Source organism: Photinus pyralis, unplaced genomic scaffold, assembly GCF_008802855.1.
Source record: "Photinus pyralis isolate 1611_PpyrPB1 unplaced genomic scaffold, Ppyr1.3 Ppyr1.4_LG1, whole genome shotgun sequence".
In the NCBI taxonomy this organism is placed as follows: domain Eukaryota; kingdom Metazoa; phylum Arthropoda; class Insecta; order Coleoptera; family Lampyridae; genus Photinus; species Photinus pyralis.
In genome coordinates, this window is record NW_022170249.1 from 53090057 (window position 1) to 53105586 (window position 15530).

At 34.7% G+C, this 15530-nt stretch overlaps 1 protein-coding gene and 1 long non-coding RNA gene across 3 annotated transcripts; both read left to right on the plus strand.

Moving 5' to 3' along the window:
- The first annotated feature begins 5419 nt into the window (after positions 1-5419).
- Positions 5420-6723, plus strand: LOC116160695. Of its 2 annotated transcripts, XR_004143337.1 has the most exons (5): positions 5420-5652; positions 5704-5772; positions 5827-6248; positions 6307-6501; positions 6550-6723. It is a non-coding gene; the product is annotated as an uncharacterized LOC116160695 (long non-coding RNA). The 2 variants fall into 2 exon arrangements; XR_004143322.1 differs by having other exon boundaries at positions 6307-6723.
- A 5423-nt stretch (positions 6724-12146) lies between these two features.
- LOC116162627 lies at positions 12147-14710 on the plus strand. The gene is made up of 2 exons (XM_031476280.1): positions 12147-12714; positions 12772-14710. Exons 1-2 carry the CDS (start codon positions 12659-12661, stop codon positions 14708-14710), a joined length of 1995 nt encoding a protein of 664 aa, XP_031332140.1. The 5' UTR covers positions 12147-12658.
- Positions 14711-15530: the final 820 nt, after the last annotated feature.

Consider the following 15530-nt stretch of genomic DNA (forward strand, 5'->3'; position numbering starts at 1 on the left):
TGCATTTGTGGAAGGCTAGATACTCATATGACTGGCTGGAAAATACATGAGTGCAGGTTCGAGCGCTGGCTGATAGACTTAGGACTTGCTACGCGAAAGAGGACCCACCCTGAGCGTGAAGGATAACGTGGATTGGGATCAGATACTAAAAGACAACGACCCAATGTGCGCTATCAATTTAAATTTGACTACTTTAGACTTTACACCGGTTAGGAGTGTTATAATGACCCGGAAGCAGACGAGAGTCTGTTTAGACCACTAAAAGGCGTGACCATGTCCTCACATAACATACGCAGTTATAAGGTTATAACTTATAACGTTTACTTAAATATTTCATATGAACGAACGAATGCATTTGTCACATTTGTGTGTTATACCCAGTATACACGTTACCTGATGCAATTTTTTAAATTATTGATTTGACCTTTTAATTTAATTTTCTCATTTTGAATTATACCATTGAATAAAGGTGCTTATTCAATGATTATATGGTATCTGAATTTTACAATAATGGCCGGTAATAGGTGCCAATTTACCACCTGTATTTTTTTTTTATTTATTTATTGTCCCTCTTGTTCTAGGCCCTTAACAGGCTTACGCCCAATTACAGAGTGACCCGCATAATGCTTTTTAGAGGTGCCCTTCTACTATTAAAAGTAAGAGAGCGTATGCAGGTCTAAAAATGTATAGATTTCCACAGAACGTTCATCGTGCACAAAATTGGATTTTGTTATCAGGTAAGAAAATTCATTTAAGCAATTGTTGAAATGTAATCTAGTTAAACCGTAATGCAAAAAGGTTTTGAGTATATGAAGGGGAATAATGCCAATTTTAAATTAAGAATCATTCAGATCAATTCTTATTTATACTTTAGCAAAATTTTGTCCTTTTTAGTAGAAACTAATTTTTAAAATAGGCAATTCCCCCCCCCCCCCCTGGAGATACAAATCGACTATTTGGATTTTTGTCAAAACATATTTTATTTGATAAGTTTAAGGGCGAACTTTTTTGCTATTATAGGAATTCCCTTAGTACAAAGACACTACATAAAAGGTAGGTACATATGTGAAGACCATTTTGAAGATTCGGCGTTCACATCCCCAATGCGAACAAGACTGAGAAAGGACGCCACGCCAATTTCACACCAACTGTCCGAAAACGTAAAAGAAGTGATTAGTAGAAAGTCTCCAGCTGCAGTTTCATCAAGCAGTAATTTTTCAATTTAAAACATGTTTTGTCTCCGCAACTTGTATATCACATTTATGTACAATTTTCATCAGAGGCCTCTTCACAGCCCAAAGGTTACGGTTTGGTGCGCCGTGTCCGCCATTAGGATCATAGGCCCTTACTTTTTGGGGAAGTGACCGCGACATCCCAACGATACTGCAACATGTTGGAGGAATTTTTGCATGACTGACGACACTGAAAACTTATTCCAGTGGGGCTACCTCAAGAGTGAGGTCTACAAACAGCGAAAGGCTCCACATGTGCGTCACTTGCCAAGGCCGTCATTTGGAGGATATTGTTTTCAAATCATAAGTAAAAAAGAACTTTATCATGTTAGCTTTCCGAATAAAAAAGAATTTTTTTTATCAGCTCCTTCAAATGTGAGAGAACTAGTCGCCGCATCCTGTATTTTATGAAAATATGAGACCGCACTTAATTTCAACATTTCCTCTCAAAAAAACTTACACAGTATATTGCTTTTAAATCGATTGAAACTGTTCACGAATCTGGTTATACTCAAAAGCGAATATATTATTCAATCCTATTGCGCGATTATTGCCTATAATGAAGAGGCCTCCCAAGAAGAGAGTAATGACCAAATGTAATTTCGATTACAGTCTTGTCATCCGGCCAGTGGGACAGAAATTTAATTTCCGTAACAGGACAATGAGCGAAAAATTTAATCATCGGAAATTATACACAAATATCAGTCCCCGCTAAACGAGTGTAGTGTTCTTGTTTTACAAAGAAATCCTATTAAGAAAAGTATGATAATAAATTTACATTTAAAGCGCGAGATATAAAATTGAAATTTAAAGCTAAGCCCCACTGATGCTCATAGCTGCATTGGATATCTTTATGAAAGCAACGACGTGTCTTACAAGATAAATCACCTTGACAGCAATCGCTTCCACAACTTTGATGACCAAGCACCCGAATAATTGCACCCGAAGAACTAAAAATTGAAAAATGTAAATTTGATGGTTTCTAAAAATTGAAGGTTTTCACGCTCAATAGACATCATCTGTTTTGCAATAGTTTGAAATGCTAATTTCGTACATTTGCATGCGTGTAATTAACATGAATATTCATGGTCTGCTACAAAATAAGTAATTTATTGAAATAGATAATTACAATTATTTTAACGGTGTATAACTCAAGGGTTTACTTTAATTGTAAAAAATTAGCCGACATATTACTCCAAATTTTATTAACAAGCCTAGCGAGACCTTTTGTTAACCACTATTCCGACTAATGGAATTTAGTTTTTTTCCGGTATGATATAGCGAATATGATTGAATATTATTAATTGTCAGCGATGTGCATGTTGGTTTTACATTTGTTGTTAAAGTGTACATGTTTCTGGTCAATTGGTCAATTATCAGACAAATTCATCATTTTATACTACTAAATAATAAGCGTTTCGTCGGCTTAATCCGCAAATGTCGTAAGTCCACTTTTACTTGAAAATTACATTTTGGCGCCATCTGCTTGTCCTGGATTGCATCCATTTATACAAAAAAAATAACGCAACTAAAAATTAAAGAACCCTGCTTTTTCGACCGATTAACTTTAGACGTAAGTCCTTGTCGCTGTAGTTAGTAGGCAATAGTCGTATGTCCATGAACAGTAATGGCGTTTGTGTCACTGTGTAATTAACGACGGTTGAGGTGCTGTGTGGCAATGGATGATACCAAAATTGCAGTTGTAAGTATTATAAAGAGTTTTTAAAGTAGTGTTATTTCTCCAAACAATGTTTTATCTACATGGGTGTGGTACAAACTTGTGAGTGGACTTACGTCGTTTTCCACTTAGTGATATTTTTCCTGTTCTATCGTGAAACTGACGTATGTCCACATTGTAAGGACTTACGTCGTTTTCTGTACCTGTGAGAATATAAAAAATTAATGTTGTTTAGGTGAAATTACTTAACATAATTTTTGTAAGATCTATACTAAAAGGTTTTTTTCCCAGAAAATGCTTAACAGCAGAAGTATGAAAATTTTGAGGATGCTCAAACCCTTAACAGAAGATCATGAGTGCAATGTTACTGGTCAAGTTTCGGACAAAGAAAATGTTGCACCAAGTCAAAATAATGATGAGCCTGTTAAACGATGCGAAGTGCAAAACATTGCAAATTACTACCAGCAAGAAATAGAAAAATCCCATGACATAATAGTGTTACCTGTCATTAACAGCAATATTACAACCGAGTCTGATTTGTGCAATAATACCTCTTTGCCAGAAAATGTCGCATTCAATGAAGAGATTGAAGGTGATCTGTTGTTAGATATCCCAGAAGTAACAAATTTTCTATTAACTGATCAAACTCAGAGAGCAGGCTGCGATGAAACTTTAATTAATTTACCACAAGGGGACACGAACTGGGAAAAGGAAAATTCTTCTGCTTCCAGTGATCATTCCGTGCGAGGTTATACAAATGATCTTGACTATGGTAGCATAGATAGCAACGACCTGGATAAATCAAATTCGGATTCAGACAATAACAATCATCGTACAAAAAGAAGGAAGAGACATTTTGTAGATTCAAATACCTGGAATGAAACAGCCCAACAAAGAAAACGCGAAAGTGGACAAAAATATAAGGGAAAAAAGAAGGTGGACGGTAAGTGGGTTTACAATGTAAAAAGGGAAGAAAGAAAATTAAAGGAAAGATGCAACTGTAAATTATCCAAGAACACGACGCAACTTAAATGTAGCAGTATCACTGATAGTGATAGGATGCAAATATTTACCACATTTTGGTCGAAAATGAGCTGGCTCGAGAGAAAGGTGTATATGAGTTTTTTAGTGAAAAGGATTGCTGTAAAGAGACAACGTAATCGCAAGGACGATAATATTTCAAAAAGAAGTACGTCACTTGAATATTATTTAAAGCTGGACGATGAAAAGATCAGAGTTTGCAAAAAAAATGTTTTTAAATACTCCTGGTGTTGGAGAAAAGATGGTTTCAAACTGAATCAAGCAAAGAAAACTTGATAAGACGACGACAGTTGGTACAGATGATGTAAAGTGTCAATCCGCGGTTACCATGAATGATCAATACAGACATAAAAAAATTCTTCTTGCAGAGTTTTTTAAGGAGCTGCCAAAAGTCGAATCCCATTACTGCCGAGCCTCCACTCAAAAGCTTTACCTTGAACCAAATTGGCGTACCAAAATGGAATTATATAGATTTTATAAAGATGAATGGTGTGTAAGCAAAAAAACGCAGGCACTTTCCATTGCATCATTTCACCACGTGTTCCAGGAAGCAAATCTGGCTCTGTTTACACCAAAAAAAGATGAATGTGATATTTGCATCTCATACAGAACTGGAAATATATCAGAAGAGGTTTATAACATTCATCAAGAAAAAAAGCAAGAAGCCAGATTACAAAAAGTGCAAGATAAAACTTCAAACAACAAGATTTTTTGTATCGATCTCCAGTCAGTACTGCTCAGTCCCAAATCCAATGTATCCTCGCTATATTTTAAAACGAAATTAATTGTACATAATTTCACTGTGTACGATATGAAAACGTCTGAGGGATATTGTTATCTATGGCATGAAGCAGCAGGAGGAGTGACTTCAAATAATTACGCCAGTATCATCTGCACGTTTTTAGAGCAACACGTTGTAGGAACTTTACAATCTGGACAGCACATAATCTTGTACAGCGATGGATGTGCTGCCCAAAACAGAAACGTCATTTTAAGTAACGCTTTACTGAACTTGTCAATACTTCATAATGTTACCATTGAACAGAAGTATTTAGAGCGCGGCCACACGCAGATGGAGGTGGATTCTATGCACTCAACAATTGAATAACAGCTACGAAACAGGAAAATAAATGTACCAGCAGATTATGTTCAAGTGTGTCTAAAAGCTAGGCAGAATGTAACCTAAATTTAGCCACACAATAATATTTGTATACATATAAGGATGGTAAGGCGATGTAATCCCTGCGCCAGCTAGCTCTGGGCGGGGTCGTAAAATAATATATTTTAAGGGCGCCAAATTCTACAGCCAGTGAAGTGACGTCCTTAGAATTATCAGGACGCGCTGGCCTAACTACCTTTATAATAAACTGCTGTTTAACGGGGTATATAAGTAATTTTATTGTAGTGCATAAGCAAGCGAGGTAAGAGGTGATAATGATAAGATGTGACAACCCAAATGACGAATTAATGACGCGATTTATGACAATGACTAAGTAATTACTAATTAACAATTAAATCAAGGAACTTCAACTTGGCAGCGAACACAAGTGGGTGGACAAAGCATTACCTAAGGCGGGTGTAACGTAAGCTTACTTTACAGCGTCTTATTATAACTACTAACTCGTAGTTCAAGGGGGTAATAGTCGGTCTAACAAATAAAATGATGGAAGTGACCGGTAACTTGTTGACGCTTTTACAGTGGTAAGTATAAACCTTAAGAATTTAGTGAACGTAATTATGAAATTATACAAGATGGATAGTGATGTGCAATGCCTCTCTTACTCTTACCCCTGCTCAGAGACTCTATTTACACGTATTCCGGTGAGTACATAAATGGTTCTTCAAAGTGTGTAAAGCTATTTTCTTTTTCCCCAGAGCTGGAACCAGCGATGGTATCGATGAATACGGAGTAGATAAATGTTGACAGGGAAGATGTTCGGGTCTTAACGATAAACAAAACGGGTATGCGAATCTGGTTACTAAATTTGTCTTAAAACTGGTAGCATAAAACTTGGATCAAAAGCTAAAATAGAATCTGTAAGATTACTGTGATTATGAGATTAATACTAACCCAGAAGGATCTGGCTTTTGCTCTTAAGTAAACTAAATAATTGTACTAATATTATGATGTATAGTTACAACGGCTGTATCATCCAAAGCTACCTAAAATTATTAACGATTAAGTAATTTTTAGCGTGGCGACCACACCCTTACCAGCTGAATCTTCTAAATCCCAAAATAATGAGAATTTTCAAGGGCTATGCTAACAACACTACTAAAGAGCCTCTTGAAATAACGTAAGTAGCTTACTTAATCCGTAATAATAACGATAATTAACTATGTAATTATTTGTAGCAACTACCACGATGAAGATTAGCTTCAAAAGTGTCCAAAAATTGGTCAAGGTAAAGTATACCACAATCAGAAGAATGTGACCTGATAACCCCCACAAGATAGATGTTTAAATTTTGAATTTCGCGGAAATATATGCAACCCAAATTACATGCTGTTAATGAAATTGAATGTTACAAGAAGCCACGTCCTTATAAGGTGAAATATTTAAACTTCAGTTTTTTTAAAAAGTTTGACGACTTGCAGTTTTTAACGTCTTTACGCCCAGGACGAAAAGTTGGCGATCCAAGTATAACCGATATAAGAGGGCTTCGTTACCTACCAGATGGCCAGTTGTTTTACACTTTAAGACATGGACAAGAATACGAAAACTTAAATAACGGCAAACGTGGATCTTCTAAGTCTGTGTCAATGACAGTTGCCATAGAAAACCTTCCACAACTATATAAAGGCCCAATACCGATTAAAAAGGAAAAATATGAACATCTACAGATCTTAAAGAAGAGTCTGGATAATCATTATCATGGTTTTTATGACGCCCTTGCATACAAATAATTTAAGTAGGTACCTATACATAATGTAAATATTTGTCATTTTAGTTCTTTTGTTTTACAAACCAAAGTTTTTCATTTCTTTTAGTAACAAACGCTGTTTATTTTAAATACTTTAATTGTTAAAGATTTAAATAAAACATTCAAAGAAAATGTTGTAAGTCACTTGCTGTTTAAATATATTGATGAGAAATGCTTTTAAGTCCAATTAAATTTTGATTAAACATTTTTTTGTCTACAAAATGGCTCCTGATGCTGCACAAATGTGAATTAACTGAAAGTATAGAAAGTGAAGATCCGAATCTGTCAATGTGTAAGTTTTAAAAAGTTTTTTTGCTCTCCTGTAAAGTTGTCATAAATGGACTTAAGACGTTTGCGGATTAAGCCGACGATATATAAATCCACTAGCCGACTCGGCGGACGTTGTCCTCTTGCTTAGCTATGAATACCTACTCAATTCGGACTGGAATAAATAATAACAAAAAATTTGCTGTGGTTAGCACAGGTACCACCCGCCCCACCTGCGCGATTCTGCCCTTTTATGTCTAACAACATGTGTAGCAAATTTGGTTTAAACCCGTTCAACCGTTTAAAGGTCGATTCGCATTTTACGGAACGTCAACGTCACGTCACGTCAAAATATTGTTTTTTCACTACTAGCGTCTGATGACATGATTATTAACCTATTTTCCACTTGTAAAGTAGGCTTTCTCCGCATTTGTTCAAAGTGGTTAATAATGTGGACATTATTAACTAGTAGTCAATAATGAGAACTATCACGCTGTCACTTTTAGAAAACACAACCCCAAATTTCGCTCAATAAACGATTAGACAAGTTCTCTAAAATGAATAATTGCCACCATCCGCCATTTCCAGAGGAATTACATACCTACAATTTTCACATTTTGAAAAAATTCGAACGAAATTACTCTTTGAAAATGTCTCAATGACATTTACGGCCTTCTTGACTGCTACTTCCACGTACTTGATTGACATCTTAAATTAATAAACAAAAAATTCTGTCCAACCGTTCACTTTCTTATCAGTATAATATGTTAATTTAGAGGACTTCAAGTGCTAGTAGTGAAATAGTATATTATATACCGCGGGACTGAAGTAGTACTTTTAATCCCGAAGGTAAAGTNTTAGTTAGATTTGATTTCGCGCGATCGTGAAATGTGTCAACTGTCACATGACTTATGAGACGCGCTAAGTTTGTTTTAAGCGTCCGATTCGCGTACGACATAGTGGTTAATGCAATAAAAAGAGATAGAACATGTTTCTTCTTGGTTAGAAAGTAATGGAGAGATGTACAAATTTCTTTGATATGTTTTTTAAAAACCGAGGTACGTTTGTTAAGGATGGCTGTATCTAGGTATTTATATATCTATGCATACCCACGACTACAGTGCCCTCTATCCGTGACCACCCATTTTGTATTGAAAGCATAGGGATAATAGCAGTCCATGTACTATATGGTCTAAGATGCACACACTTTATACAGGCAACGCATACTGAAGCGTTCGAGCGGCGGCGGTGGAGATCAGTGCAGCGAACAAACGCGGCGATCTAGAGCGGTGGCGGGCGACCGCTGCACTCACAGTTGGCCCCCCAGTTCGCGCTGCATGTCTCGAAAGAAAATGACAGAACAACTAATTGAGTTAATGAGAGGAAATCCAATTTTATACGACCTTACATGTAAGGAGTATAAAAATATAAAAAAAAGATAAGGTATGGGACGAATTGACTGGCGGCTAGCGCCAAGGATTCCACTTTGGCTTTCACATTGTGCACAGGCGCTAACTTTTTCGCGCAGATATTTTGAACTACGAACTTGCATTGCATAGCTAAAAGATTACACAGTACATAATTGTTTCAATATTTCTAAATACATAATAAAGATATTTAATTCAAAATTGTAACATGTTTAATGCAATTTTATTAACTTCTTCACTATCTGGTTTGGCTGTCTTGTCTTTTTTAGGTATACATTTCTTTTTTGTCTTAAACAGCCGCCGTTGTTGGGGAATTTTTTTATTATGGGGTATATTTTGATTTTCTTTGCAAACTTCTTTGTTTTTTAAATTCCTGAATGCTGTTAAAGTAGGGATAAGAGGAGCTAATGCTAACTTAAATTTCTCTCTCTCACTTATAAACTTCTCATTTCCATTTCTCTTTGATTTGGAGAGTGCCTGGATGATTGTATTTTCTTCTTGGGGGTTAAAGTTTTCGTCAATTGTTAAATGAGGCATGTCATCTAGAAAAAAAGGTAACTTCGTTAAGCAGTAAAATCCAAAAATGCGCTTTCGTTTAACGAATGACAAATGACAATGCAGCATCAATTCTTACTAGCCACCAACAAATTTAAAATTTTGACCATTAGGTAGACTTACCTACAGATTGGATAATTTCATCCTGGTTTTCATTGGCATGAACATTTTGAGTTTTCAAAAATTTGCATATAAGGTGTATGTGTTTACACATGTTCCATTTAATTGAAGAGTCTAAGCATGAGCACGAATACTTATGAAGTAGGAACAGATTAACTTGCAATTGCAATGTTTTTGCCTTTTCTCAACTTGGTACAGATCTTGTGTGGATGATGATGGTACCATCCAACCAGTTTCATTGACTACTACTACATCAACATTTAATGCATTACTAGTTTTATGTCTTGCTCTTATGTCTTTCAATTTTGTGGAAATTTTTCCCTTGTTTAAAATTATTAAACGATTAAATAATTTGTCCCTAACGAATTTCATCAAAATATATATAGCTTGATCTAGTCGTTTATTAACTTTCCCATTTAAATAAATATATTTAATGCTACGGTGCATGTTCTCTATATGCATATTGGTGTTAATACCAGAATGTATACGGTAACAATAAGCCCACGAATCAACATTTTTTGCATAGTACTTATGGAAATATTGACCAAAATTTGTAGTGTCCGGATCTTCTAATAAATTATTTAAAAAGTTACTAATCATCGCCGAAAACGCATTTTTATCTGTTTCCTGAAGTAAGGTGCGCAGTTTTTTATACACGGCCACCTAAAATAAAAGAAAATAGTGACAAGTAGTACTAAAACGAGCCAACGTGCATGAAAAAAAGAACAAGATGCTTAATACTCATGATAATTTAAAAAAAAAGTTAGATTTTGTATACCCTTTCCTACGGTTAACATACCTGCTTTTCTTTTGAACATATTTTGCATAAATTGTTACGCCAAGCTCTATCCACATGCCATGTGCAATAGAGTCTGTGAACAGGCAAATCCATAACTTCAATCCAGGCATTATAAAAAACTGGAGCCATATCTGTCATAAGAACACTTGATTTTAAGGATCTACCCAAGCTTTCTTTAACAGACATAAAAAATATTCGCATCATATGTTCATCAGCTCGATTTGAAATTAGAAAAGCACATGGAAATCCCTCACGCATGTCATCCAATACCATTATTGTGATAAGGTTAAAACCCAAACGTTTCATCAATACAGATACAATCATCGCCATATCTATCCAACATTTCATGCTGACCTTGATTCATAATTACCAATGCAAAATCGTTATTGTTTAGTAGAGGATAGTCAGTGCAACATTCTCCCTGAGCTTTGTAGAATAAAACACATCCAGTACTTCTAATTTCTTGTACCCAGGCATCTACACTGATTGCGTCATTGCAGTGTCTACGAGCTTCTTTATTGAGGTTTAAACTTCTTTCTATATTATATAAATCTTTCTTTGTTAAAAGATGACATCTTTCCAAAGTACCATTAATGGATTCTCTAACCTCATCTAAAATTGTTTCGAATGGAATTTTAGCTGCAATTTGGACAGCCAATTTATTCCGCTCTGTTTCATTTAAAGTTAGATGACCTAAATCACTGGTGTGCCCTACATGCGTACTAACATATTCAACTTCAAATCTTGCATCAATTTCTGTAACAGACATTTCTGCAGGGCAGTATCCATTAATTTTTTTTGAGCCTTGTGTTTTTAAATGTCGTAAATGTTTTCCCTTGCTTTTGTAAAATCCAGACCGGTGGCATTTATATTTTGTTGTAGTGAATTTTTTATTTTTGTCTGTTCCATATGGTTTTACAAATAATTCATTCGATTGCTTTTCTTTTTCCTTTTTCCACGTCTTAAATTCTTCCAAACTGGTAAAGTATAGCTGTTCAGTTATTATATCAACATCGTGCCTTATTTTAAAATGTTTAAACAAATCAGGTTTGGTAAAACACTCTGCATCAGATTCTTGTTTACACAAAATGCATCTTAGGCCCTTAGTTTTTTTTTCCTCATGTATTTTTTTATGATATTTAAAATGCCGAAAGTGTGTAAAATGCTTTTGACACTTTTCACATTCAAATAGGTATTTCTTTGACTTGGTGAGTTGAGATAATTTATCTAAAATAAGATATAAAAAAATACTCTTGAACTTTGACTGCATTAATTTTTGTTACTGACTTACCGTTATGATATTTTTTTACATGTTGAGTCAAACTGGAATATTTTACGAATGTTTTATCACACTCATTGCATACCGCGCCAATTTTAAAAGTCTTAAGGGGCGCTAACTCTTCCAATTTATCTACAACGTTAATTACATGTTTTCTTATGTTTCGAATAGATAAGAAATGGTGTTTCTTACCTGGATGAAATTTTTTTATATGCGCTCTCAAGTTATAGCGTTCGCCAAATAATTTGTTGCAAAGTTTGCAAATATTAGTACTGTTCATTTTTAAATATAATAAAAACCCAAATCGTACAAAACACAACCACGGAAAACTATTAGGCTAGGGCATTGATTAACATATAACGAGGAAGATAGACAACCGCAATGTGAAATCGTGAGCGTACGCTTCCTCCTCGTTTCTCCCCTCTCGTCAAAAGTAACGAACCTGTACGCTAGCGACGTTTACAGCTCTCATGCAAACACAACTGAAAAAGCAGATATCGCGTATAAGATTTCAACATCGACGGGCGGCCCGTATTCAGTTAAAATTGCCGTATAGTCCGCGAGATCGGACAAAAAAATGTACCAAAAATTTTTTTGAGGTATAACTACATGAGCCGTACTACGTTTTGTAGGTGTTATAATTCCTCATCGGAAATGGCCATTCGTCGCATGCAAATTTGGGGAAAAATAAAATTTTTATGCAATATGGTTCTATCTGCTGAAATGTACGCATTTTGACTAACCTTAGCGACATCAACCAAATAATAACCGAGTTAGTTAAGTTACAAAAGTTCTATCTGCATTGCAGAAATTTGCTTGTTTGGTGTAGTAAAGGTGTATCTGCAATCCTTTGTGTAATATGGTTCTATCTTGATGTAGATAGAACTTTGTTTTTTCTAACTGCACAGATATAACTTTGTTAACATCATTATCTTGACAACAGCTGTTATGGAGAGAGGGATTTGAGTTGTAACGGTTTTTTGCGAACCAAGTTATTATTGCTATAAATTGTCGTGTGCTTTTGTTGTGAAAAGAGAGAAGTGTGTGTAGACTTGCATATTTCTGTTTTGTTAATATGGAAGGTATACACCCACGTACGTTAAGAATTATTAGTATGGGTAAGTATATAAAAATTATAATATAAACTAGTTTATTTATTGTAGCTAAGCAGGAAGTACTGGTTAGTTGTGATGGAACCGAGTATGATAAGCAAGACGTTACTAAGAATGGGTAGGCACAAAAACAATGTCATAGATGAATAATTTGATTTCTCTTTAGAATAGAAGCTTCGAATCATACTCCTCCTGATTTAGATGAACATATAAACAGTGTCCCTATGCAATCTTGTGATTACAATGATGATGGCATCGTCCTAATACAAATTAATGCAGAGTAAGTGTACTTGAAAATTTTTGGAGCACACGAAGATTAAAGTAAAATGACTTACAGGGACATACCAGCTATGAAGGAAGATGCAGCTATTCAAGTGATAGAAGACGTTGAAATAGTTGATCCCAATGGGCATATCATTACAAATATTAATGAACTTTCAAATTCTAACGTTCGTGAAATCGTACCATTGGAAGAAGGCACACATACTTTGCAATCAGAAAGCTTTGCTGACGTGCAAAAATTAGGTCCTGATGAAAATGGAGATGCTACACCTACAGCATCGCAAAAAACTAGAAAGCGAAAACGAAACGTAAATGAATGGAAAGTTAATGTTCGTAAGAGAAAGTGTCAGGCAGGAGAAGAATACGTCAATGTTAGGGGCAAAACCGTTACGCGACGAAAGCTAACAAACAAAAAAAATTGTTTAGAAAATTGCAAATTTAACTGTGCAAAAAAGATTTCATTAGAAGAAAGGGAACAACTTTTTCAAACTTACTGGTCTTTAACGCAAAATGAGAAGTATGTGTTTATAAAAGCCACCACCCAAAAAGTACTGAAAGGACGAAGAACTACTGAATTATCTAGGAGAAAGTACACGTTTGTTTATAATTTAAAGGTTAAAGAAGAGATCATTAGGGTGTGCAAACAATTTTTTTTAGGAACTCTTAGCATCTCACAAAAACCTATCTACACATCCCACCTTAATGTCAATGAAGTAAAGAAAGATCAAAGAGGAAAGCAAAAAAAGACTTCACAGAATTTTAAACAAAATAAAGAAGATGTTATGGAACATATTAAAAGATTTCCTGTGATAGAATCTCACTATTGCAGGCGAACTACAAAAAGGAAATATTTAGAGCCTAATTTGAGCGTCGCCAAAATGTACAATCTATATGTTAAAGATTGTGAAGAAAAAAACACAATTCCGGTTAAGTTATCTTATTATAGGCACATTTTTACACATAATTTCAATTACGGGTTCCATGTACCCAAGAAGGATAGGTGCCTAAAATGCGAGTCCTATAAGATAAAGAAAGAAGACAAAACTTTATCACAGGAAGAGGAAGACGAATATAATACCCACAATGAATTGAAAGCCCGGATGAGACTTGAAAGAAACACTGATAGAGATAGTAAAATTCCTACACTCAGTTTCGACTTGGAAAATGTTATCACATGTCCCCGTTCGGAAGTTGGCGATTTTTTTTACTCCCAAAAATTGAATATCTACAATTTAACAGGACATTTTTCGACCACTGGGCAAGCTTATTGCGCCATTTGGTCAGAGTCGAGGCAAGGTCGCGGTGGGAACATTATTGCCAGTGCGTTCAGGAGAATTTTGGACCAAGTCTTAACTGACAATAATGTCTCCGAATTGATTACCTGGAGCGACTCTTGTGTTCCCCAAAATAGAAATTCTTTTATTTCATTGGCCGTGATGAATGCCATTAGGGAGCATCCAGAACTAGGAGGTATCACAATGAAATATTCCATACCAGGACACGGTGCTATCCAAGAAGTAGACAACATTCATAGTAATATTGAGAGATTTATGGCGAAAACTGAATTTTATTCCCCTCTTTCTTTCATGAGAAATCTGAAGTCTGTAAACAATAGAAAACCTTACAAGATATTACAAATGCGAGACGAAGATTTTAAAGATTTTGAAAAAAATGCAAAAAGGTTATCTTTTAATAAAATTCCGTTTTCGAAAGTAGCCGCTCTTCAGTTTACACAAAATTTATTTGAAGTTGGCTACAAATTAAAACATGGCGATGATTTTGTGATGCAAACTTTAAAAAATGATCGGGCTTTGGGCATTCCTTCACGCCGCAATAAAGAAACCACAAGCGTTTTAGATTTAAAACCAAAAACGTTAATACCCAAAAATTCATTACCGGAGGAGAAAATAAAGGCCATTAAAAAGATGATAGACAGCTGTATGCCGGACATAGACAAAAAGTATTTTTCAGCACTATTAAATACACTGAAATAAATATTTTGGGTTTTTCAAGCTTTTTTGTTTGTTTTTTTTTTAGAAAATTTGTCATTATTTTCCAGTATTTTATGAAAATGTATTGTCTTTATTTTGTAATAATCTTAAGTTCATATTCTCTTTTGTGCAATAAAAATATGTTAACAGAAATAATTTCGCGTTTTTTCATATAAATATTTAAACATCAATGCAGTTACGTAGAGTAGATAAATGAGTTTTATTAAACAGTGAATATATAATAACACAGGTGTATGTGACACATAAAACTTTGTTTAATTTAACAGCGTTGCTTTGCAAAAGTACACTGCGTAACAAAGATGTATGTGCCACATAGAACCTTATTCGACACAATCAAACTAATTAAATTCTAGAACAAGGTTCTATCTGTATTTTGATACCTAGAAAAAAGAATTAAGATTTTATATTACCTCTACTAATTTTATTGAAAATATTTTATTTTTATATTTTCTAATAAGTGGCAAAATTTAAAAGTGTAAAATCTAAAAATAAGTTAAATAGCGGAATTCAAAACTTTGCATCGCTATTTCTCAAAATGAAGTTTGGCACAGTTAGTACTTTGTTATTCCAATGCGACGCATTCACGTCATTTTGCTGTGGTCATGACATTTTTTATTTACAAAAAACAAGAAAAAATAGAGTTTCAAAAATTCGCGTTTTTTTAGCTTCACATCGCCATATCTCAGTGACCACATAAGTTATCGAGGTTATTCTTTCAGTTTCTGAAAGATAATTAATGAGCGCTTCTAATGATGTATAATTTATAGTAAATAAAAACTATTAACATAGCCAAAACAATAAA

Bases quoted from the DNA above. Each gene is read 5' to 3' on its own strand.
- LOC116162627 (XM_031476280.1), top strand. From the start codon at position 12,659: ATGCAATCTTGTGATTACAATGATGATGGCATCGTCCTAATACAAATT. The intron at 12,715-12,771 runs GTAAGTGTACTT...AATGACTTACAG, and splicing joins CTAATACAAATTAATGCAGA to GGACATACCAGCTATGAAGG.